We start from the raw sequence: 27,261 nt of genomic DNA on the forward strand, positions 1-27,261 counted from the left end.
CTGCCCTTAACTAACTCGCTGCTCGAACAGCACCTGCTCTGTGTTGCACAACTTTCCGAAGGAGTATTTCCAGGATGAAAGTTAAAGCGTAAAATCCAAATGTGTGCTTGCATGGAAAAATTATTAGCACAAAAATCCCCCCAAAATGTGTGTTTGGGGACTGGAGTCTCATGCTTGGATTTGTTTCCTCCCAAACAGAAAGTTTCAAACTAACCTTGAGAAACAACCTTACGCACTTACAGCCATGAAGGAGTTGGAACTTCTAACATATACAATGCTAAACACTGAAAAAAAGAGCTCCATCTTCCTTGTTGCTGGCCTCCCTGAACACACTTAACCTTACACTGTCTTCAAAAAGAATCAGTCAATACTTTTACTTCTTAGCCAAAGTTCTGTTGATAGCTTTCAGATAGTCCAATACACAGCAAATAAATCACAAAAGGGTTACCAAGCCATCGAGTAATATTTTAATGATTTATGAGTTGATTTTTTTAATTAGACTTCGGACGCTAGACGCAAGCACTGCTCCAGCAAAATGTACATATTCCCTGAAATGAAAGGAAAACGCTACCCCATGTGAAAATTATCACGTCTTCATACTGAAGGTATGTCCCAGAACATGATGAATAAGAGATTTTCAGCATGTGTTATTATATCACAGTAGTACTGTATGAACACATTATGGCATAGGAATTATTCTGTATTGCTACTGCTATCGTGGATGGCATTTAAGACTATGATTTAGTATGAAATTCAATGTAAACATACCTCTGGTGCAAGATACTCTGGAGTGCCACAGAAAGTCTTCATTGTTGCTCCATCCTTTATGCCTTCTTTACATAGTCCAAAGTCTGTAATTTTTATGTGTCCATCTTTATCCAGCATAAGATTTTCCAGCTGAGAAGTCCAAACGAAGCACAGTATTAGAAAAAACATACACTGCTCCTGAGCAAGTCAATAAAAGACTGGAATTTCTGAAGATTACAGTTTTGAAACGTGTTCTCACTGGAGTCAGAGCCATAGCAGCTGCCAAAGCATGCATGATGTAAATACACATTTATATCACTTTCCTTAATTCTTTAGGGAGCGTTAAGTAACTAATTTGCAGTCCTTGGGTAACTGATCATATATACAGCAAGAATACAGAATGTAAACATTGTAATTATGCTTCTAAAGTATTATCATCAACAGAACACCAGATTCTTTGTGAGGAGGAATACTTACTACATTTTTTAAAAACTTCATCCCTGCTTTTACTCTAAGTGATTTTATAAAGCATTCTGTACCATTAAAGGATAGCAAATGAAGAAAGTAACTAAGTGTAAGCTTAAAGAAGCATTTGCCAAAGAGATTTTTTTTTTACATGAGAATCATTTCATCTACTTAGCACTTGATATTCATCCTACTCTGCACCACTAATTTCTAACAAGGCCAACTATGTATGAAACAAAGCGCATTTTCAAAGGAATCATGGTGATATAGGATACGAAATCGCAGCAGGAATTCCTAAGAACACTTTGAAACAGGCTGAAAATATTACGTAGCATACTCCTACTAGTATCACCTTATCCTCCCCTGAAAGCACTTCTCAGAAAATACGTTTTGTTGCTGCATTACCCTCAAGCTTGTCCCCCATCTGCTTGCCCTAAGATTTCTTGTTTGTTTCTCTTCCCAATCCAGTCACGAAACAAACAAGCAACTTGAACTTTAATCAATTTTCTAACTGCAAGCAGGTACTATGAAGACAGTGCTGCACAGCACACTGCAAGGAAGCACATCATACATAGTGTATGAATTTGCATATATCTGATAAGACCCAGTAATGAAAAGTCCAGGATTGTACTCCAGCATGTATATAGCCGGCAAGGTTTCTCTTGGAACATAAGCAGTCAGGTGAAAACAAAATCCATGCTGTTCAGTACCCCTCTGTGCTTCCTGAAACACTGCTAGTGTCCTGATAGACACGTTAGACAATCACTTAGATGATAAAAGTGTTTAGAAATCCTGTAAAGCCAAGACCAACAGCTGCAATAACCGTTATGTTAAAGTTCAGTCAGAAAAGGCTTTCTTACAGTTAAGGCTCATTTGCTTTTGTGACTAAGAAAGAGAAAGCCCAAACCCCAAAAGCCTGTGAAATTGTTTTTCTACGTACCTTCAAATCTCTATAAACCACATTCTTCTCTGAATGCAGGTAATCCAATGCTGAAACTATCTCAGCTCCATAAAACCGAGCCCGGTCTTCAGAAAAGACACGCTCTCTTGACAGATGGAAAAACAACTACAACAAGAACAATAATTTGTTGCATTTAGATTGCATATGTTTCTGAGTTATGTATAACACTTCTCAAGCCATCCTGCTTGAAATCCAATGTTACCTAAGAGAAAACTCCTTCCCATCCACACTCAGCTGTGCTCCCAAATGTTTTTAAAGCCATCATAAAGTAAACAACCAGGCAATTATAACTCATATTCACAGATGTACGCTGATCACTAGTTTGATTGCTACACATTCTTGTACATATAGAAAATAAAACTTCCTTTTAATTGAACTACAATTAGATATTAAAACTAGCTTAACGCATGATTTAGAGAAACTTTGATATTTCATCTTTTCCTTCTTAACATCTTAGTACCTTTCCTTCTTTGCTGTTTCTACCTCTCTCTCCAAAGTAACACGTGCTCAGAAGATTCATTAAAAAGTGTTATAAGCTGTCTGAAGAACAACTAGAAAGCAACTTATTTTTCTGAACTACTAAATGTCAGATTACAGTATGTTGCTGTCATGTAAAATAGAAACCTACACCCAAAACCTGTATTCTCTAAAAATGGAGTGAAGATTAGAGTCTTAATTCTTAGTATTAGTTAAAACCGCAAACAGGTCTGTTTAACTTGGACAGCTTGGATGCACTAGAAATGGAGACATGGACCCTAGCTAAGTAATGCCAAGCAGAATTAGAAGCAGGACAGGAAAATCCTAAAGCATTAAACATTACTGCATTTCCCTTACCTCCCCTCCATTGGCATACTCCATCACAAAACACAAGCGATCATGTGTCTGAAAGGAATACTTTAAAGCCTGAAACAGATTTAAACAAAAACTCAGAAGAAAGATCACACTGACAGTTATAAAAAAACATTTTGAATAATTTTTTCAAAACACAGACAGATATAAGATGTGTATTTTAGTGGACTTTTTGTTCTTGGCTGTCATATAATACTTGCATTTTCTTGTTGCAGCTGATCTACTGCCAACTTCTTTTAAGAAATGTATTTAGTATGTTAAAACAATCCCTTGCAGAAGCTATTAGCAATGCCTACAATGCTCTGAAACAAAGTCCTGACCCATTACAACGGCACAAAACATACTGACAGTGGCACTGAAGTATCCTCCCCAGGCCACAAGCTCCCACAGTCTGATCTCGCAGACAGGAGGCCACAACCAAAAAAACCTAAAAGCACAAGGTTTTGCCACACTGGCTGCAAGCCTGCTTGTCTGAAACAAGTGACCTTACAAGCACTAGTCCCCTGGTCTCTGCCCCGCTCGCTGCAACTGCTCGCTGTTGACAGCCTGCCAGGGGATTGAGCAATGCTGTCAATATCCGTTCGTGAGCAATTCACAAAACCAGACCAGACAGAGGGTGTGATGGAGTGTCACAAGGTGCCTTTGTACAGCCCTGTCATGTGTATTCCTGCAGCAAGAGTAACACCAGCTTGTTTGCCATGGTCTTAAGTTTCTTGGTCATATCCCAGTCTGACAGCTGACTTAAGACAGTCCTTGGTTTGGATATTTGAGTTTATGAAAGCATTAAGAAAATACCACACATTATATCATTATCTTCATTATTAGGGAAAGCATTTTTAAAGCTGATGTGGTTTTGCAAAGAAAGGGACGATCAGGTTTTAGGCCTGTCAACAAACATTTACTGATTATACCCAATTCAGCCAATATTTACTTCCAGAGGCCACATTTAAAAGGTCTAAATTCCAGTTAAACCCTTGTGTACCTGGAAAAAGGAGACCACCAGGACACTACACAGGTCTCTTAGGGGGCTGAAGCTGTTGGAAATGATTCAGAACCAACTTGTAATGAACACTACAAACAAAATCTTGAGGTAGAACTTGGGTATCTGAGGTCAACCCGCAGAGACTGCTGGTGCTGGAGGTCTAAATTGAAGCTATGCTTTCATTTTACAGTTAGCCAATCTAAAAGGAAAGCACTGAATGAGGCATGGTCTTGCTCTCCTTTGTTCTACCTCCCAGTATGCTCCCATCACTATACTTCAGCAGGCACTACCAGAGCTCTGATTCCACAGTAAGCTGCTTCTGGGAACAGTAAAAGAAATTTTTAAAAAAGAATTGTTTTTTTTCTTTTCCCCTCACTCTGCTGAACTCATTTGTCACAAGGTCAGGGTCACCCTGATCTCTGCCTCGAAGAGGACACCAAGCATTTGGAGGCCAGGAAAAGCAAATACTTCTCTCGAGAGATGGCAAACCGTTACATGGGTGAGCCATAAAATCAAACCACACCCTGAGACACTACAAGAAGTCTCTGATTTCAAGAGGCACTTAAGACCTGCTCTGCAAGAATGAGAAGACTCAGAAAAGCATTTTAATTTGTGCTTCCCAAAAATGGAAGCACAGAAAAATACACATCCACTCCAAAAACACAGATCTCAGATACATTATGTGAATAACAAAAAATAAGGAAAGTCTTGGTTGTCACGATGTCAAGTTCCACTCAACAGAGGGAGAAATACGTACTGTTAGGAACGGATGCCGCGAGTTCTGCAAAACACGGTTTTCTGTCAGCGTGTGTGCTACTTCATCCTGAAACACAATCAGAAGGAAATCACCCAAGTGATTCCCCAGATTAGGGGATGCATTTCAAGCAATTATTTACAAGTGCTCAGAGCATCCTTGCTATTCCTTTCCAGAAGGCTGTACATATTTCCAAGTTTCCCATCCACTCACCTTTGCTACAATAACTTCTTTCTTCAGAATTTTCATGGCATAATACCGTCCGGTTGCTTTTTCTTTAACTAAAATGACCTTTCCAAAAGTGCCTTTTCCCAGTAGCTTAAGGTATTCAAATTCATTCATGGTCTGTTAATGATACAGATAAACAAGAACTGAATTACATTAACTACCAACAAGTATATCAGACTAGAATTTCTCATTCATGGGAGAATACTATGCATTTTTATTTTTTTTTTTAACCCTTTTACTTAGTAGAATTCAAGAGCAGAAATGATTCTGCCGTAAAAATGAGTACCAGTACGCTTCCCAAAGATAATCAATCAAACTATTTAGGGAAAACCATAAACCATTCACTAGCGGAACACTCGTTCACGAGACTCACTCAACGCTCAATTGTGCTAATACCACTCAATGTATTATCAGACACATTTTGACCACTTTGCCAGTGCAGAGGTTCACTAAAAGTTGTATGTTGCTCTGAATCTAGGGACTGAATCCATACCCTTTTTCTGATGTTCCCCACCTCTCCAGGGGATCAGCTTTCTTGTGGTTCAATGAATGGCAACGAAACCCACAGAGAAAACAACTGCTTCACGGATTAGCTACTCTCTCTTACTTGTTTTGCCATTAGGGAAAATGCTGGGGAAATTGGAATGTGCTGCAGGCCATGGACAGTCTCTCTCTTACAGTACCAATGACCGTTGCCAACATAGCAGTAACAGGACTTGAACAGCCAAAGGCTACTGCAGCCTCTGTTGGGGAAAACTTCCAAGATGCTCTCAATAGCAAACTTACTCCATATTCTTCCCTACAGCTGGCTGAGGAGACTTGCTGTTAACTGTTCCATACAGTTGATGTCAGGACCCCAAAAATCACTTTGATTATCCTCACTAAAATGCCCACGGAGAGACAGTCACTGTCTCAGAAGAATGTGCCTCAGAAATCTGACCAAGGAGGTGGTGGTTCTTGCATTTCTATTAGGAACCACTCTGCAAGAGTAGTATCTGCTCGGTCAAGAACACAGAAGGCTAATGGCAGCTACAACTTACAGTGACACGTAAGTAGCCACCCACATCAGTCTAAAGCCAACAGCATGACACAAAGCTGGCAGACATACTTAGCAATCACATAATGACTTATTTTCTTCAAAAATTTCATCAGTTTTCCCAAAACTGAAGCAAAATTATGAAAGGAAATGGAAATGTTAATAGTGAGATAAAATAGTGAGATTGGAAAGCCAAATAGGAGACAATGAGACAACAGAACTAAAGGAAGGGAAGTTGAAGAGATTGAAAGGAGATACCTAAAAGGGCAGAGATCTCTACTGGCACACATTCCTCTTATACAAGGCCATTCAGTCAATGCTGTGCGCAATGCAAAAACCCAAGCTGCAGGAACACGGTGGACAGACACCCCAGTGGCTGTCTGGGATTAGGCCTAGGTCCTTAATCCAGAGCAATGAAATCCCCTGGCCCCACCTCAAGCCCTGCAAATTCACTCGTGCATCTTTGCACTAGCCTATGACGACACAGCAGACAGAAATAGAGGTTACACAGACTCAAGGTCCAGCAGGAAATATGATTTCATTGTCTGTACTGCAGGAAATTAAGCAAACTGCTTCCAGACCTGAGCTGGCCTTGGAAATCCTGCAGTGTATCCGAGTTGAGAACTCCTGTGGACCCAACCAGGCTTTGACCCATACCTGCTCACCTCAGAAAACCTTTTCATCCAGAAGCCACAACTACAACAACTGTGTAATTGTGAGGGGAACAGAAAGGCCTTGATGGCTGCTTCTTGTCTACATTCAAGATCTAAAATTTAGCGTTTTTCCTGCCACGTTCACTTACCACTTTGTGTTTTGGTTTTGTCATAGAAACCTCCATTTCTTCAGCACCTGAATTATCACTGGGAGAGCCAGATCTAAAATCCATCATCTCTTCCTCCTGTTTCTTGAGGCTGTCTGCTACAGTTTGGATGGCTTTTGTCCATTCTTCCCTGGCAAAATATAAGCAATGACATTTGTTACTTGTATCTTCATATTACTGTCTGCCATAGCAAGTGTTTCTGAGGAAAATAGAGCAACCAATGCTCTAAAATGATCCAATGCACATATACTGCATTTTTGTGTGTTTTCAAGCACTGCAAAAATACATTTTAAGAGCACTTTTAGCCTACATCTTTATTAATCACACTAGACACCAGACAACTGAAGTCCCCACAGTCCATACACAACATAAGGCTCTTCAGCAATTTCTAATACCCAGTCAGTCATCAGGTCAAGACGTGACCTAGTGATACAGAGATTTACATAACAAATGCAGACTCGCCAAGACCAAAAAGCAAAAGGCTCCCATGCAGCACAAAGCAATTAAACACAGCTTTTCCATTCCTATGGTGCACTGGAAACACATATATCTAACTGCTGGGGGCACTACGCCACCTCTTCACACTCATATCCCAAATTTTGATGGCAAGAAATGCCCTAGGACAAGTTTTTAAAGCCTGGGATACTTAGGTAATTCATCTCTTGCAGAGATGATGCCAGAGCTGCAGCAGTTCTTGTGTAAAGCTTACCAGAACATCAGCAAGAGCAGCAACATTTTATCTAAGGCATAGGTTTTGGTTATAAGAAAGTTTCCACGGTTGTTTCAGCAATGGGTGCTCTAATACCAACCCCTTTGAATTCTATGCAGACCCCTTCCACTCCACTGAATTTGGGGAAATTTCACACCTTTGGAAACTACTGAAGTGAAAGTTCTTGGCCTTCATCATATTTCACTGCTAATTTATTGAACATAAAACATGCAACTCAACATGCAACTCAATGTCTTACAGGTTTTGGGGAAGAGTTTTAAGGCTTACAGGGGCTGAACAAATGTGGATTTACTGCATTTTACAGTCTGTAAAATACTCTGCGACTACAGCAGGAACACAAGCAGCCAAAGCTGAACAACTCCACGCACAATCTGCAACATACTGAAGAAGCCACGCCATCCTAATCGGTATCAAACTTTTCACCGGTACTTTGAAATTATACAGTGAAGCATCAGCTTAAGAAAATAAAATCATATCTGAACATCTGAATTGCAGTTTGTGCTGGGTGCAAAATAGAGAAACATTCCACCAAGGAAGCAAAGTCCATGGGAAAAAATACCTGACACAGTATTCTAATAAAAGCTACACCAATTACACATAAGGTCTTTTATGTCCTGTGCAGTTTTTATTTTGGATTACGCCCAATTGAAGCAGTATTCATTTCTATATTACAGATACGGAAGATATCTAAGGAAGATTAGCTCCATATTATCTCCAAAAGAGAAGAAAGACAGCTGAATTACCATTTTGGGGTTAAGGAAAAAACAAATCACCTATTCACTTTCTTCAGCTAACATTCACCTGTACCATCTGCTTCAAAAGGCTGGTCTTCACACACTATCCAGTTCTGTCTTGGGACAGCAAGGTAATGCTAAATGTAGGAAAAGTTTCCAAATGTTCTTCTGTGCTTCTAGCAGAAACTTCTTTCATTCAACATCACAAGCACATTCATTTATTCACTAGTCATTTTTATTATTCAAAACCATTACAGAAAGCCAAAGGCTACCTCCACATCTGTTTCAAGATTTATTGCTGACTTGGTTGAGATCCTGGCCCTCCTGAAGTACACAGATCTTTGATTTCTGGGATACCAGAATTTCACCCTCAGCTTTTACATCTCAAGTGTGTACAACAGAGGTGACTAACGCTCCAAGCCCTGAAGTGTCACAAAGCTGACTTAATTGGCTACGAGGGAACAAAACAAGATGAAAACACAATCCTCCCCCAAGTGGAAACTGTTATTCACTCATTTTAGGGTCACTGACTGCAAAGCTACTAAATGAAACAAAGACCAGTTTATTTTTCTTTGCTTTAATTCGATTTCACCTGCTTCTGAACACTGTAATAGAATCAAAAGCAATAAATAGGAACCGCCTAACTCAGTGCACACACAGGCTATAACGGAAAAAAACAAAGAATATTAAGTAGAATTTGCTGATCTTAAAAACAAACACGTGCCAGTATCATACATAGGGAGGACCAGGGTTTTAAAATACCCCTTCCCCTAGGGCAATGATACTGGAATAATTTAAGTTCAGTTCCTGAAGAGCAAGTAAATATTTAAATACGCTGTAGTTGTAGAGTAGCTGTGCTGGAAAACTCTTCTCTCAGGAGGTAAGAGATCAATTCTCCAATGATGAGAGCACAGGATGCATGCTCTCAGCTTTGTTTCCTAACAGCTGAAACAGAAATCTGCACCTGCAGCAGATAACTATCACCTTTATTATCTAATTTGCATAAAACATTAGCAATCAGCAGTGATACTACTGACTTTTTTCCTTTAAAAACAAGGTGTCTAAAAAGACTTTAAAAGGTCAGCATTTTGATACAACTCAATTTTGCCTGAATCTCTTTCACTTGTGCTCATCCTTCCAGAAACTCCCAGGTCAGAAACCCTTTATTTCACATAGCAGAAAATTTCCAGTGAGAAATGAAGCCTAACTTTCCAGAAATAACTACCCGTGTGCTGGTACAGACATGCACCTGTGCTTTTTGGATACCCAAACCAACAACATTTCATTTACAGATACCGTTCAAAATCCACTCCCTGAGAAGTCAACCTCCCTTTAAGGTACCTTTTCTACTGGAACATGCACTAAAACTGGGACACTCAAAAACTATTTGTCACTTTTCAGTCTAGACGTACATCACCTGGTAAGTAAGCGCTTGAGCAAAGGGCTTGCTATTAATGCTGAACGCTTGCATCTGCTTTTGCGAGTAGTTTATGTATTAAATATGAATGAAACATACCGCTCCTCTGGAGTCTCCACATGAAATGTTCTTTCAATTACTGTGGTCCACTGGAGGCATCTAATGATAAATGTGTTTGGTTTAGGTCGTTCTGTCTTCATCAGCTGGCACTCTACCACAATCAAGGAAGAAAGAGTCATGGTACATAAGCAGGTTTAAATAATCATTTGTCTTTATTCTTATCTAGCAAACTGTTGCAATTAATCAGCCACAGAAATCTCTGTAAGTACTTCTTTAGACGACGTGAAACAATTTACTGTGTTGATGAAACCAATAAATAGCTTAAGAGATAGTCATCTAAGCAGCACCGAAATCAAATTCTGCTTAGAAAGGGTCCACGTTCGGTCGGCCAGAGAGGTAAGTAGAAATGTGATGTGATGATACAGAAGCCATTCAGGCTCAGGTCCGATGCTCCAAAGGTCACCCAGAGCAGAACACATGGACAAAGTCAGCTGATAATGCGGCAATTACAGCCACTGAAATTAAAGCCAAGCCTCTACGATCCCTCCCTTCGACTTTCCTGTCATAAAATCCCATCCTCGGCTCTCAAGGAGTTGCTGGAGAGCGCATTTGGTCATTTTTCAGGCACCTGACGAAGATTAGACTCTGGCGGAAAGCATTTCCAGCCCTCAGACACTAGAGGGAACATCAAACTGCAGAGGCACACCCCAGAAAAGACCCCATCCCAAACCCTGCCGGGACAGCTGCCACTCGGATGCCGGATGGACACGCAGCCAACAGTCCACAGCCCTGCCAGTAAACACCACCTAAAAACTCCATGGAGACGTGGCCACATTCAAAAATACCACCTTCTTCATAAAAAAAATACTCTCAAGAGGAGAGCATGAATTTTGTTTTTAGGAAAAAATATCACACCTACTGTTTTAAGCTTCACAGGATGAGATGGGCGACTACCCTTCAAATCTTGGCCTGAACCACACACCCGATAAAGGGTACGCTAGCTATAGAGCAACCAAAACAGCACCCCAAAGTCAATGAAGTGATAATGGGAGCCAAACCATCACATTTCCCAGAAATATAGTAATAGAACCTCCAATGCTAATTAAACAGCTCCTGCTAAAGCAAACTCAAAATAGTGAGTGGAGGAGGAAAAAAAAAAAGGAGGAAGAACCATTCTTCCATTAAACTCTCTTCCTTGCAGCTACTGAACCCACAAGTTCACCGTTATTTGGCCTTCAGGTTCCAAATCAACTTCCAACCAAAGAAGGCGGCACTATAAAGACAAGGAGAAATTTCTGCTTGCTCCTAGAGCTACGAACATGCTCCACGTTTAGCAATATGCAGTCAAGGACAGAATCTGTCTGGAACAACAGCCCGCATTAGTAAGGCTACGCTGGTATCATGAGGTTTATTTTATTATTGTGAAAATGTAGAGTGCTCAGTTTTAAATTCAAGCTCTTAATTAGCACCAAGATAAAATATTTACTGCCAGTGTTTTTGGGTGCTGTATTTTTGGCAATATATTTCATGCCTCATTTGCTGCTGGAGTTACAAGCTTTACAATGAGTAACTTTGCATTTTTCATGACAAGAAAATCTAATTTTTCTTTAATAGCACGCTGAGGTTACACCGCATCCTACTAAAGCACCACAATTAGATAAGAGAAAGTTTATTAATGAGTCATGAAAAGGTTTTAGTGTGATAAACGGCACTCCTTTATTCACCGAGATTAAAGAACCTCCACAATTCGAGGCGGCCGTGCCTTCGCAGCGCTGCGTCCCAGCAGCCTCCATCCTCCTTTGCAGAACGGCAATTAATGCTGAGCACAACTGCAGGAGCTCGCACACACCAGTAAGCCCAGTTCTGAGAAATTTAACTCAAGAGACCTCATTCCTGCTTCAAGACCTGCCACCTTAGCCTAGCTGCTCTTCATTTTTTTTTTTTTTTTTATATCTCCCACTTTTGCCTGCCTGCCTAACACAACTGGATTACGGCTGGGGTTGTCCTCTGCGAACCTGCACAATGCAGCCGCAACAGATACTGAATGTGGCTGAAGACTCACGTATAGAAGAAAATGAGGCTACTCCTAATCTTCTGCAACCCCAGAACTGTTCCCCCTTACTCATCCAGCAGTGCAACACTACGAAGAAATAAACGGAGAGGTTTTGTTTACTTTTTTAAAGCAGCCTCTAGCTGCACGTTTCATACCTCAGAATAAATACTCTGAAGTAGCAGTATAGATATTTGAACCAACCACAGCTCCAAACTTTAACCATTTAATTTCAGCAAAGTAAACCACAGGAGGCATTTTCTGTCACAGAAGGGGACCAAATAAGTATCATCGCTTTTCCCCTAAATCAGCACTGTCCATCGATATTTGTTAAGCTTGCTGATCCAGCAATCTTTAAGGCATACAGCAAGACAAATAATAGAGATTTGTCAGTTAATAACCACTATAATTCAAGTATGTCACATAGAAGTGTTTTGTTTAGTGAACAATATGCTGTCTAATTACCCTGCTCAATCATAACAGCACATATGAAGAAATACAGAAGGCTTTATTTTTGACTTGCCTTACCAAAGTGCTGTACCACTCAGGTTTCAAAAGTTTGAAGCTACCACATTGTTGTACATGGGGAGAACCAGCTTTTATCAATGAAACAAAGAAGCAGGGGGTTTCTTCTTTTACAACTGACTCTGAACTCTTTCCTGTAGCTGGAAAGCTAACGCACCACCAAACTTGTCTCTTACCATCACGTACAGCAACATGCACCACTACAGCAGGGTGCAACAACAGACTTGGCATTACATTAAGTCTGATTCATGGCACGTTTGGGGGTATCATTTGGGGCATAAAAACACTCATGTCAGATACAGGCTGATGGTCACTTACCCACTTTGAAGACAGTTTTTCCTGTCAAACAGGCCAACATATGTATTCTCCTTTCGCAACACAGTAAGTACTATAACCAGCAGCCTGTTAAAAATGATTTAAATTGCTCTAAAGAACCTCTTGATTCTTTCCTGGCGTTTGGTCTTTTAAAGTAAGTAGGACAGAGAAATTGTTCCTAACGGGAATAGACACCAAGGCATTCAAATGTAAATTACCATTTTGTATTTGAAAGACACTTAGTATTATCCCAGTGACTTTCTAAAATGTCACAATATTTGCTTCCCCAGCACTTAAGCTAAAAGGCAGATTACTTGTGATGAAAGTGTCAAACTCTGCTCCCTATATAATGACATCACACTTTAAACCAATAATGTCAAGAATCCTTCCCATTCCTGCTTTGGTTTCTTTAAAGAAGGAGATGAAAAGAAAAAAAAGGCCAATCCAGGAAAAAAAAAGGGATGAATAAATAAAACTTTGGAAAGTGGAGCAGGAATACCATGTTGAGGTGCTCCCTTTCTGCTGGCACCACCGAACAGATTACCTCCCAGACAGCTCAGCATGGCAAAAGTGAGGACCTGGGAGCCCTGAGTTAGAGACCAAGACTAGGGCAGCCTGAATAACAGCAGACACAGAAAATCTGCCCGCTGATCTGGTCGTCCTGAGCCCTGCGATAAACGCCTGACTACAGACACGCAGCCCTGTCCCAAAAGGAGGGCTCATTGTCGAGCAATTATGTTTTCGGCTGTATGACAAAACCACCGCAGTCCGCCCTCCTTTTGGACAGCCAGAAGAATAATCCCTTCTTTCTAACAGGAACAGCCACTCTCTCCACGTTGTTTTTCGCTATATACTGCTCTTCTCAGCTATACGGTTTTAAGGGCTTATAACCTAATGGGCAGACATACACGATAATCTGAGATTACAATCAGTATGAAGGCTACTTATCCAAGAGATTTACAGCACGGGCTCTATCGGTTATTTATCTGCTGGTGCCTCTGGAGCATAACTAACTAGTTAGGTACAGGCTTTTTATTCCTTCTGCCTCAGTAGTGGTGGAGTAAGGAACATGAACACAAATGTGACTCAAAAACATCACAGTTAACTGCTAGGCACCATCTTTGAGAAGTTTGAAAAAAATCACCAATAGGTAACTTCCAGGGAAAATAAACTCCTTAAACGTATCATTGAACTATAACCATATATACATGGCTATTTTAAACTGGAAATTAGGTGGAGAAAAAAGAATTAAAAAGTAAGAGTCTCTCTTTACCACGGGGGTCCTATAAACAGGTTTTCAAAGACATATGATCAAAACCCTCTCAGATTGAAAGGATAGGGCTTAAGACAAAGAAGAGACTACTAAATGATTGTCAAACACATGAAAAAAATCCTATAAAAGGAAAGCACATTCTGTATTTATTGCTACTACTTTTTTCCATACCTGTTAAGGGAAAAGACAGAGCATCATTAGCTAATGTTACTGTCCTTCATTGTTTTCTCCTGCACTGAATATTCCCTACCTCTCACGGATAGCATCTCACTTAACATGAATTCTACATTGCAAGTGAAAAGAGTCCCCTAGTAACGGGAAGAAAAAAAAAAAAAAAAGAAAAACTTTTACTTGCAAAGCTAGAGAAAGCCTACATTATTTTACAGCATAAGAGGGTAAAAATTTTAATCGGAAACATGGAACCACTTCCAAAGAACAGACTGACAGAGACAGCCTGCCATCTCATTAAAAAAAAAAAATCTAGTTCACTAATTAACAAAAAAGTCAGGACTATCATGGTCACTTGAAAAAAAAAAAGGAAAAGGAAGATTTTTTTTTACAAAGCATTTAAGCTAAATCCCCTCCCACTTTCACTGGCAGAGCCTTCTGCAGAGCGATGCTGCTCTGGCCTGAGCGCTCCTCCAGAGCTCACTCCTCTCGTGCTAACTCGACAAGTTAACTCAAACGAAAGTACGAGGCAAGCAGGTTCAAAGGGAAAAGCCGTGCTGCAAAACAAACCCAAGTGATACAAGCGTGGTGGGTACCTAGGAGGGAACCGCAGCGCATCGGATGCTACCAGCACTGCGTGCTGGTGCCTACATGAAGAATTAAATCCTGGTGAGGCAACAGCTGCTTCAGTGAGAGCAAAACCACAAGAATGACTTCTAGCAAGGAGGCCTTCCCCACAAGCATCGAGGCTTCCCAACCTGCTGCTGGCTCACCAGATAGAAGCACTGCTAAGAGCATCCCTCCACCTCCCACCCTCCCCACGCCCCCCCTTACGGGGGCTACACCTGATTGCATTGGCATGTGTCTCGTCTTTTTTGACAATGCTCTGATACCATGGAAACAAACGTGTTTATATATAAATGCCAAGACTGACAGGCTCAATTTGCCAAAAAAAGCAACATATCCCTGTTGTGAAAACCAATTTAAGTTAACTCTTTCTGAAAGCAACTTGGACGTAGAGAAGGCAACCGACGCATCCTTTTTTATTCCTTAGCAGTGAGCTGCAGTAAATGATTATCGGAAGAAACAGAGCAGCAACAGAATGGAAGTGTCCTGCAAAAAAGTGTGTTTGTTAAAAGCCTCTGGCTACAGACCAAGTACCGAATTAATGTATGAATTAATAGCATTCTGCTGCCTTTCTTTACCTTCTTGATCCATAAGCAGATACCAGTCTAAGGAGGAAAGTACCGTGTCATTACTGAGCAGACAATATAAGGCAACTCTCTAAATGAGACAAAAGTCCCCAAAGCACTGCTGGCATTCTGCACTGAAGCACCAGGCAACAGCATGCCCGTGATTTTTTCCCATCATCAGTCAGAACAGGTTATGTGTCGCTACCGGGGAAAAATGAACATTTACATTAATTCCTAGCCCTGTCTGGCCCTCTCCCATGTCCAAGGTGTTCTAAAATACATCTTCTGAAAGGTCATCCGCAAAGATGAACCCCGCGCATTTCAAGCTACCGTGTGACAAAAAGGGAAAGCCCTCTACCCTTCCCTCTGCCCAACTTCACTTCCACTAGTCATCAGAAACAGATCACTGTTAATAACAGGTGCCACAATGATCTATTTTTAAGTGGTGGAACGAGACACAGGCAGATCATGAGACAGGAAAGATTAAGAACAGGAGAAAATAAAAGCTGGAAGTATACAGGGAAAGGTTAAAAACATGAGTAAGAAAAGGAAATTATCCTCAGGTTCTTCTATCACATCCTGTGCTGTGGCACCTGAGCAAATTCGGAAATGTTTGCATAGGACAGAGTGCAGAGGTTAGGAGATGTTATTATTTCCAAACCCTTTTGTTGGCTCTAATAAAAGAAATATGGTTTTGTTTTCAAAATTAAGAAAAACTGAGTAGGTTTTATTAAAACCAGTGCTTATTCCATGTTCTCTTATGCTAACAATCAAGTAACTTTGATCTATGTTAATGCCACATGCACCCAGACCTGGTGGCAGAACATAGGATGAAATACTTCGGCTGTACCTGCCCGCCAAGTACCACTCACTTGGGTTAATTTTCACTTTCAAGCAACTTGCTGAATAACAGACATACAAACCATTAACCAATAAACCTGTTTGATTCCAAAACCAGAGAGAGTACATTAGTAGAAAACTGAAAAAAAGCAGAGCATCAAACCTACAGATCATATTCATTACTAAGAAATGTGTTTTTTTTGTTGCTGTTGTTTTTGTTTTGTTTTTATCTGAAACACGTTTAGTGTTTAGATATATTAGTCTGGGCAGACTTGAACATTACCGATGCAGATTCCCAGTGACTGCAAGAAGACACCAACCCCCCAACTGGATGAGGGAGCATGTAAAAAGCACTTACGAGCTACCGAGAAGTTATTTAAAGGTGATTCCCGCTGGTCAACATCCTGCGGCCGCTCCTTGTAGCCAATGAACGTGCCATCGTTCTTCAAAAGAAAGTACCGCGGCCTCCATGTTTTTATGTATTCTCCTGGAAAAAGAATGGGAAAAGGGAGAGATCATCAGAAAACGCCCCAAAATACTGACTCACCAATATATGCATTTTTAATATTGAAACTAACTCCTGACATAGCAGCAGCTTTAAGAACATTCAGTTCATTCTGATACAAACAGTGGAAAAACACAGGCACTGAGTCAGATATTGTTAGCGATGCTAACCATAAGAATGGGACTTCACAAAAGGTAAACAGCTATGTTTTGTTCTTCTATCTATTCCTCTTTCCATTCAAATTCTGCAACATCTGCCTTAAATGCATTTTAAATTTTAAAAAAATCAGAGCAGATGTCCTATGTATTATTTTTGCTATTGTCATTTTTCATACTGACAAGTGGAGAAATTTTTTTCATTTACATTTTGCAGCGCAAGTATTTTAAACAACAATGGGTAATTTACTAATTAGTCAACTGCTTTATCAAACCAACAGTCACTTTTCGAACATAAAAAGATAATTCCCTGCTTAAGTTACATAACATCACTCACTCCTCTCACAACATCTCAAGCATGAAACATGAGACGATATATCACAATATGAAGGGGAAAAACACAGGATGATGTATGGCCACCACGAAGAAGAAAACAAACATCTATTCAGAAATATTCTCCACCTTGCTTTTTCAGAGAACACATCTCTTGATGTTCTCATGCTACTGCTCATCTGAGTAACACAGCGCAGGTACCGGGAGCGTGACTATTGCAGCCATGCTCTAAATCTCCAGCAGTACAAGGTAAAAAAATGTTGATAGAAACTTCAGTTACACTTATTGGAGTTACTCAATTGGGCTTCAGGGATGGAAGACTGGGGTTCTACCTGTCTCACTTCTGGGGGACTTGGTCAATGTGCCTCAGTTTCGCTTTTCTGGTGATCTCCAGGTCTCTAGGTCCTGCAGTGACATTTCTATTTGGCTGAATAAAAGAAGCCTCGCTCAAGGTGCTGCTCAGATCAGGGCACCAGCCACGCTTCAACTTCACCCATCCCCACCAACAACTGATTTAAAGAGAGGTGTCCACTGCAGAAACCACCCACAGCTGGGCAGCAGCTACACCCTCCTCCCTCCAGCGTGGTTTGTTGCTTGTTTGTTTGATCAACATCGGGAAGAGGACGAGGGAGCAGGCTAGAAACCAAGCGTCTTTCAGGTCTGCAGCAGGAGCAGGTCTGAACACCGCACGGGACTGTGCTGGGAGGGCTGGTGCCCAGCGGCCACCGCCCCACCTGCCGCCAGCCTTTCTAATGGCTGCCAAGAGCGGGGAGAAGAAAAGGCTCCCAAGGTTTGCTGGCCACAGCAACCTTCTGCTGCTCGTCCCCTTCTCCCAAGCGCCGCTCACACCTCCTTTTCCTGCTGCTCGCGTTCCTCCCTCCGCAGCTAATTTCTCTCCGGGTGCTGTGTGCGCTGCCCCGGGAACTCCCCTGCAGCTGCTCCTCTCCCCGCAGACCTCCCCTCCTTCTGGGGTGCAGTTTCAACCCGTTTCGTGCCAGCTGTGCAACTTCTCCCTTCAGCCTCACACTTGTGTCTCCAGCACGCAGGATCACGCACAGCCCCAGCATCCACAGCACACACCCCCGGCTATTGCTTCCACCTGCCTAGCCCTTTGCTGGGCTTTTAACTTTCTACTCCAAAGCAAGAAGCTGAGAGTTACCGAGTTACCCTTCAAATAACATCCATTTGCTCTGATAAAACAGAGCAGTGCAGTAACACAGGCGAGGAAGATGAGAATAAAAGCAACGAGCCCAAACCCACACAGTCTTTCTTCTAAAGCTGCCTGTTGCAGCTGCAAGCGTTATGCTGACCTAGAAGAGCTTGACAGAAATGTCACCGTCACTTCAGGAATTTCAGAGGGACTCACCTATAGCATGTCACGGCATTTATAGGCAAGGCAGTAAATGTGGAAGGTTTTGTTGTCGTCTTCATAATTCTGACCTTAATTAAAAGCTGAAAACTTTCTGGGATCAGCAGGAGATTATGAAGCCTTTCACATTTAAATTATCAGTCCAACTCAGCCCAGATCAGGGAGATTACTCCAATCTCATTACTATTACACCACAGATGTAACTACAGGGATAAGAAAACCCACAGCGTGCTCAGCCCAGCGCTTACCGGGGAGGTTTGCCAGGTAGGCAGCTGTCGGGACTATCGTCGGTTTGGAACACGCTGCCGCATACCCGATGCGTTGGCATTTTCTTCTCTTGCACTAAACCAACCCAGCAGAGCTAGGAACCATCTTCCTTTCCCTCCTCATACCTGCACTTATGACTAAATCCAGATTGGATGGAAAAAACTGAAGAGGGGCAAGTTGGAGAGTCTCCCCTCATCTATGCTACATCTTCCCAATCAGTATTTACAGAGGAGGTATTTTTTTCAGATACTCTGAAAATATCTGATCATTTTCAGCGAAGCATGCATAATTTTAAACAAAACAACACTCCACTGTCACAAGGGGCTCCTCGCTCCTCCTCTCCCTCATCCTATTTTATGTTTTATTAGAGGCTTTTCTTTGGCTCTTATACTCTTACAGCTTTATTCCACTGATCTGTTTGTGTTGAAAAATACATCATCTAACAGGATTAATCACATAGTCCTTAAAATGGCTCATTCCATACACACACACACACAGAATACATCTGCACACACACTGCATCATCCTCCGCACTCGCTCTTCTCTTCACTAGTTATCATTTAGCACTCGCTCCTTCTGCACGCGAGACCAGTGATTTCATTACCATTTTACAAGGACCACTCTACTCAGACCTTCACTTACTTTAGCTGGTTCTGGTTCCTGATCCACCTTTTTGATTTGCAAATAAGTAACGGAGTTTTCAACTTCCTTTTCCATGGTTGGAGCTTTATGAATCTGGTAACATGGCAAGCTTACCCGTTATTGATTATTGCTCTTGCCAAGGACAGTGTGAGGCACACTGCAGCATCTGCAGCATACAGTTTATTACATAACACTGAGGTTATGCTTCTGCATCTTGCAGCAAAGCGGCATGACACTGCCTTGTTTGCGATATCGCAGTCAGGTTAGTTATCTGTAAGCCGAATCTTTTATTCAAGCCTGAGCAAACTCTCGTTCTTCTCCAGAAGTTCTGAAACGCAGACTCACCAAGAAGTCATCAAGAAAAAGTATGAAGTGTATATTCTTAAGAAACTAGATTACATTCCTACGATTACCTCAAACATTATAAACACTATACACTATCTGGAACCTGTGAGAAGGATCAAGTTGGCTGTGGTAGCCATTACAAGCATTTTAAGCACAAAACAAGTTTGTCGATACAGACAAAAATAATTGCGTGCAACTGCTGTGGCAAAGCTGATTGAAAAACGTTAACACCTTTTCCTTCCTCTGATATACTCAATAAGCTGTCATGCCTGAAGAGTGAACTGAACTGTTTCAATTCTTGCCGTGTGATTTTTGTTCCTGTTGAGGCTTTGTTTTTAAGGACCATAAGCAAGAAGTTGCTTGAAGTCACCGATACTATTAGTTACGTAGTCTTTCTAGAAGAAATGTACAAAGTACAGTAAACGCAAGCATGTGTGGCAGATGCTATTAGACAACACTTAAAATAATAATAATAATAATAATAATGATCCACCATGGAAAAGTGAACAATTTACAAAGCAAAACATTTTTTCCTCTGTGATTCATTGCTTGTGTAATGCCCTGGCAGAGCCTTCTTTGTTTTCAGTAACAGAACGCTAACACTGCAGAGACAGAAGAGCAAAAGCATGGGTTATAAATCCTCCATATAAAATCCTGGAATCAAATAGGCTCCTCTATAACTTGCTGCCTTTATTATTTAAAATCTTTATGTACCATTCTGTTTACTCAAAGCAATTTTCAAGTTGCAAAGATTCCCAAACTGTACATAGCTGCAAATACACACGAAGATTGTTATAGACCGATTTCGCTTTATTGCTTTGTGTCTGCCCCCACACACTGCACATTAAAATACTTAATACACACTTAGAATGTAAATCCATCTCATGCCAAAAAAAGCATTCCACAATAACACACGCTGCAGAGCACCCTTATGCCTGCATATTTTGGAAAGTTAAGCACAAAACTCTTCTGGTTCATGAAAAGTTAATTCTACCGAGGATTTACAATACTGCGGGGTTAGGTTATTTTCCTCTCCTCTCCCCAACAGTATCTCACCGAATCTGGAGCTGTCTACCACTGATAGAGTGTCTAACATCAGAAACAGCTGCCACTCCCTGGGAAGCTTACGGGGTAAGTGGAGAATAATGAGCAGCAAGCACCAGCAGAACAAAAGAAAATCCATCTTTATTTACCAACTGCTGCATGCTTGTTGCTGCATCAAGCTCATTCAAAGCCAGCACCACACCCTTTAATTCAGAACAGACTATATTTAAGAAGACTTTGCTTATTTTTTTAATCAACTCATACATACCGATGGTTTAAAAAAAAAATCATTAGGTTAACCAAGTCAGCATCCAATGATATCCCTGATATTTACAGGGGTACTGGACCAACTGTTAACTTTCCTGTGCCCCAAAGTAACCAGAACAAGCCCAGCAGCGCGGAGCGAAAATGAGGTCTCGGTTATATTAAACGCGCTCAATCGGCTACCGCAAATCTATGGGTAAATAACGCGTTCTGCTTTCTGCTTTGAGCATCAGAAGCGGCATCGTTAATTACAATTAAAGTTAGCACTCAAAATATTACAGCGCTTAAGTTATGCAAGCCTTCAGTACGTTCCCACACGCTCCGAGGACACGCTCCGTGCCTCGATTGTGCGGCACTCAGCCATCCGAGCGAGACACCGAAGTTATGCCAACTGCAGCGCTAATGTGCCACTGGTCAAAGGCAGAGTGACTCATTTCTAAAACTTCAATGGCAGCGAAAAGTGGTCTGCATCCTGTCTGCCTAATAAGGCTTCGGCGAAACAGATGCCAGCTTCCTTCAAGACGCGAAGCTTTCGGAAGCTGCCATCTCATGCGCGCTGGCACGTCTGGAGAGGGGAGCGTGGATTTGCAGTTAGTTTCTGCTGGTCGAGTAAATAAGTGCCCACTGCCTTACAAACCAAAGCAGGTTTGAAAAACACAAGGAAAAAAAAAAAAAGCAGGGCTTGAAATTCTCCTTTGCATTTCTAAAGCACTCAGAAGAAAGTGAAAGGGAAAGGGAAAGAAGCCCTTTCCAAGCACAGAGAGCTAATTCTGGACTATAAATACTTGGTACTAAACAATTAAGCACGGCTAGGGTGACCCAAATGAAAAATCTGAGTTCAATTTTTATTATTTTTTTAAATAGCTGCACAGACATCTCCCAGGCTGGTGCAGCACTCTTCCTTTCCCTCCCCAAACTGTCAAAACAAGAGATTTAGAAACAGTGCCAGGTTTTAGGTAGCTTGGGGAAAGGAAAAAGGAAAAAAAAAAAAATGCAGGGCACGCTAATGTCTTTCCCGACACGCTTGCGGAGAGCAGAGGACCTCTGGTCTGTCTGCCTATTCAGAGGAGTACAGAAGGGGGCCAGTTCTTTGATTATTTCTCTTTTTGGTCACTCTGGATGCGTTCTCAGCCCTTGCCTCCAGCGTACAGCTGCGGACGCGCCGCCCGTGCCCTGCATCTCAATGAGGCGGCTCAGACTGCAGCCCCGGGTGCTCCCCAATGGGGAGGTCAAGCCTGAGTCAGCAGCCCGTCTGCAGCCGCCCGGCTCCGCGCCTTTCAGCGCCCTGGCGGGGACCCCGGCGGCACAAGGAGCTAATTCAGGGCCCGGCAAATCCTCTCCCCGGCTTTATGGCGACCCGCTTGCTGTGCAGCTGGATGGATGGCAGCACGGTGCAGGCGCGACGGCGATTGACGCCTCTGCCAACAGGTTACGGAGAAATGCCTCCTCCTCCTCCTCCGGCGTGGCTCCTGCTATTCTGAACCAGCAGCCGTTTCTCACGCTCGCACAAAGCTCCGATATACGGCACCTGCTTAATTATCATATCTTCAGGGAATTTGGGGAGGGAGGGGAGCAAGAGGGAAGCTAGAGGTGGGGCAAAGGGGAGTGATTAAACGGGCTCACGCTCAGCCTGACAAAGGAAGATCTTCGCACACCGTATTCAGACCCGAGCGCCTTCCGAGCCAGCAAGCTGCAGCCTCTCTTCACCTGGCATCGCACCTCTGTAAATTAACTTCAGAGAACAAACAGCGTTGACTTATCGCTTCCCACAGCGCTACGCACGCACCGGGCAGAAAAATAGGTGTATCCGAAGCCACCTCTGCCTTTTGTTACACAACAGCTCAGAAGTAAAACACTTCACGCCGTCGAGAAAGGGATGCTCTGATTCATGAAGCTAGACCACGGGAGAGATCAAAAGCCAGATTATGGGGAAAGGCAACCAGATTCTCATCCAATACTACTTTCACACAGGGGATGGACAGCTACCCCAGTCTCTGATTTCACCTCTTTCAAAGGGTTTGGAGTTTGAAATCACCAGCCAACACCACTACAGAAGACACCTCTGTATTTTTTTTAATCACTGTATTCCAACTGTATGGTTATATAAAACTGAAACACTGACGTTTACCTTTTTTTTTTTTTTGCTGAATTTCAGTTTAGAAGGTCAAAAATGTTGCCATATTGCTTACAGCAATCAATTTAAGCAATACCAGATATTCCCAGAGGAGTGAAAGAGAATTAATCAGCATGTAAAAAAACTCCTTACTCCTACCTTTGGCACAGCTTAGTCAGGCTAGTCCTAACCTACAGCTGTCTCCAGTGGGAGAAGATGTAAATGAAGTTTCATTAAAAACAGCAGTTTTAAGGATAGCTTCATAAATTACAGGAAGATATAAAGCGATTTCTTAAGCTATGCTGAAAATCTCAGAGTGAATTTCATCTCCATTACTTCATGGTGGGAGCAAAAGGACTTAAATGTACCATGAGGTATCCAACACAATTAGAGACATCTCTTCTGCTCACAAGCACCTACAGGATTTTAACAAAATAAAAGACTCCTGTAACAAACATAAAATGTCATCACATATGCCTCTGCTTTTGATAGGTGCCCAACTCTCTCATTTTTATAAATAAATAAAAATGACAGAGGATGTGTCAGATTCACTGAGCTGAATTAAACATGCTTGGAACAATTATTTCTCCCCAAGTAATTTCTACCTTGACACTTGATGGAAAACAGCACAAGCAGCTAACGAGGCACTTAGGCAAATAAGCCTCTGCGACTTTTTAAATATCTTCTCTTAGAGGAAGGAGGTACCTCCAACTATTCCTTGAGCTCAACGTGAAGTTAATACGATCAGCATTTCTGTAAATCAGGCTCTTAAACACGCGGGATGTATTTATAAAAGGGTGTGATATAATCCTCCAAAGATTTTATGATCTCAACTCAAAATACCAAGCACGCAAAAAAAAAAAGAAAACCACCAAACACACCACACCCTGGTACATTTGAACAAGGAAGAACTTTTCTATACATCACCGAGAGCCGATTCCATTATTTTATCTCTTAGCACAAGCATCCTTAGCAACGATTCCTGCACTTATCTGGAGAGATGTCTTACGTGAATGTGACACAGCCAGTTTTTTTTTTCGGCGAAATCCTGTCTAGAGACTGACGGATGGTGCAAAAGGGGACAACCCCAACTCTGCCCTGTTAAAAAAGGCTGGGAGAAACGAAGGCAGAGGTGAGAGCGATTGTGAGACGCATTTATGCTTTGTGAACACGAAACCTGCGAAGTACTCGGCGGAGGCTCACCATTAAAATCCCCAAGTTCGGGAGGCCGAGCTGGTAACTTGGAGGTGGGCGCACACGGGCCCAGGGGAGGGAAGAGGCAGGACGCAGCCGCGCACAAATCAGCCGCAGCGAGGGCTCGCGAGTCCCCGGCTCGCTCTTCCAGGCTCACATTACTGGATCATTGTGTCATTTACAAAAGCAGATCAAAACCTCGGGGAATTGTAAAGAAATGGTGAAAAAAGCCAGAGGACATTAGAAGAGATTTATGGAAACAACAGCTTTTCTGAAACAGATAATACGGACCAACTTCAGAGGCGGTCTGAAACAAAACAAAACAAAAAAGCAGCTCTATTTGTAAAAACTAAACTGCTGAACTTGGACTTTTATAAATAAGCATTTTATGGAGGGTAAGAAATTAACACATCATATTGTTATCCCTTAGCTTCTGTTTTTGAGTCCTAATTCTCAACATAAATAAATACACAGAGTCAGTTTAGGCCACTCGCAATAAAAACTCAGGCAGTAATGGTGTGACCACGTTGTGCATCAGGATATTTCTTAAAAGTGCCAAGAAAAAAGAAAAAAATCAACACAGAATTTAAAACATATTTACACGAACAGTTACTGGGTAACTATTTCATAGAAAGATGCGTAAGAGCCAAGTTAGGCAAATATTCCAATGGCAAAAATAAGCAATATAATAAAGGGGGAGCTGTTTATATGGCCAGGGCTAATCTGGATTTCCCTTCTTCATTTCCTTACTAGCAAGCCTGCAAAACCCTGGAAGAGCACAGTGAGACCAAGTTAGTTCTAATAAAAAGTTTCGTTTATCTTGAGCCATTTAAAGGCCGTCAAAGGAAAAATTACAAGCACTTCCCAGAAAGTGAGTTCTAATGTTTGTTATCATGGCAACCTCCTCGTTTCTCCTCCAAATTTAGTATTCTAAGATAACTTGTATTGAGTCACTACCCCAAACTCAGCAATGAAAGTCTCCTTCAGATAAGCAACAGGAGTGCCTGGCTCAATTCAGAGGAATTTTGCGAAGTAACTTCATTGCATACTGCACATTTACCAGAGCAACTTCATCAAAGGGTAACACGAGAGCAAACACTCATCCGAGCTCTGGTGCTAAGCTCCGCCGAGTAACGCAGGAGTAAGAAACCTTGCCAAGGGTCCTCTCTGCTGAGCAAGAGCGAAGAGGGGACAGCCTGCCTGGCATCAGGGGAAAAAAAGGGTTGCTTCGAGGCACCCCAAAACTCGGTACCAGCCATAGGAAGTGCCAGCAGCTTGGATGTACAGCTGAAAGTGTGGCATCCCAGCTATCCTTCAAGGCTTCGCTTGTGCGGTGTGTATTTCTAACAGTCCCGAAGAGATCCACTAGGGCCAGCTCGGCGCCTGGGCTGACATTTGCCATCGCTGTGGAGTAAGTCCCGCTCTGCTGCTGCACCAGGGTCACAGGCTCCGGCAGACACATTTCTGTCACCTTCGACACTGTTAAAGTTATTTTAGTTTACAATGCACAGTAAAAACATTGAGTCTGAGTATAATCAACCAGAAAAATTCCTCCTGGATTTCAGCGGCAGCTCGTTGCTTCTGATATTGAAATGTACATACGTACTACTAAAACATATTAACATAAGCATGACTATAATTTTTTAAACCCCAAAGCCATCTATTCCAATAAGCTCATAATACCTCTGCCTAACAGCTCCAAGCTCCAGGAGAGATGCACTCCATCCATTTACACAAAAACCTGTTTCTTACTGAAGGAGGAATGAAAGACAACTGATGCAGCTGAATAAAGACCCTCCTACCTTGATAGCATTATCATGAATTAATTTTCATGTTGCAACAGCATCTTGGCACGTTAAAGCTACTGTACATTAAACAGAAGCATCAAAATAGAAAAATAGAAGGTATACGCCACACAAAAGCAGAAAGGAGATGTGACAGTGTGAATGATGCTTTCCAGCCTGTAGTGCCCTGTCACTTTGGGAACACGTGGCAAAAATTTGAGTCTCCTCTCAAAACTGCTCCTATTCCCTGGCAAAAACAAACGTCAACCACACCAGCCCTAAGCTCACACTGCTTTCCGTGGGCAAACCTGGCACTTGCCCAGTGGGGCTTCCAAGGGCAGGGCTGCTGTATCGGCCCCACTTTTCCTTCACACCTGATCTGCGAGGCACAGGACACCACGCGGCTGCTCCTCATTGCACATCCCCTTGACCGCCTAAATCCCAAAAGCCCCATCCCATGGCCACACACAGTCCACTCTCTGTAGTTCATATTCCCACTCTTACCCCCAAAGAATAGAGCAAACAAACACCAAGACACATCCCTCGCCTAGCTGGGTTACAGCTACCCTTTAGAGTTTGTAGGAGAACTTGCAACTACAGCAGCTGTCCAGGAGAGTCAGACACCCATACTTTAAGAGTAACAACACCGAAGAGCAATAAATAAAGCTTAAAACTTGCATTAAAAACAACAACAAAAACCTAAAGGTCACCTGGGGTAGCATTCCTGAAGAAGGTCACCTGGGGCAACTTTCATGCCTCGGGGACTTCTGCAGAGCAAGGCACGTGTACAGCAAAGCCCGCGTGCAAACCCCACTTTGCAGTTCAATGCTTAGTGCATGCCGTGGATGCAGCATCTTCTTCCACGAGTCCCTGACCCAATGCCATCACCTCGTGCGGCAGCTGCCAGGGGTTCCTGGACAAGCAAGGCCACCCTGGAAACCCTGCTGCTGCCGGCAAGGTGGGAAGGGAGCTGGAAGAAAGCAGGAGGACAGAAGCCACAGATGCAGAGGGGTGTACGGATGGGCTGAGACGTGGCTACTGAAGCCTCAGCCCACCCTCCTGGTCATGGACGCTGTAAAATTCAGATTATTTCCAAACT

At 42.2% G+C, this 27,261-nt stretch overlaps 1 protein-coding gene across 2 annotated transcripts in view; it reads right to left on the bottom strand.

The window, feature by feature from the left end:
- AKT1 (AKT serine/threonine kinase 1) overlaps nt 1–27,261 on the bottom strand; it is a 72,579-nt gene that overhangs the window by 18,447 nt on the left and 26,871 nt on the right. For both annotated transcript variants that reach the window (XM_066998424.1, XM_013183025.3), the window contains exons 3-10: nt 16,506–16,634; nt 9,823–9,934; nt 6,825–6,972; nt 4,972–5,103; nt 4,762–4,827; nt 3,008–3,076; nt 2,153–2,278; nt 769–897 (exon numbers count right to left, since the gene is read on the bottom strand). In XM_066998424.1, the coding sequence (XP_066854525.1) occupies nt 769–897; nt 2,153–2,278; nt 3,008–3,076; nt 4,762–4,827; nt 4,972–5,103; nt 6,825–6,972; nt 9,823–9,934; nt 16,506–16,634 (911 nt within the window). The remainder of the gene's footprint in view (nt 1–768; nt 898–2,152; nt 2,279–3,007; nt 3,077–4,761; nt 4,828–4,971; nt 5,104–6,824; nt 6,973–9,822; nt 9,935–16,505; nt 16,635–27,261) is intronic.

Source organism: Anser cygnoides, chromosome 5 (genome assembly GCF_040182565.1).
Source record: "Anser cygnoides isolate HZ-2024a breed goose chromosome 5, Taihu_goose_T2T_genome, whole genome shotgun sequence".
In the NCBI taxonomy this organism is placed as follows: domain Eukaryota; kingdom Metazoa; phylum Chordata; class Aves; order Anseriformes; family Anatidae; genus Anser; species Anser cygnoides.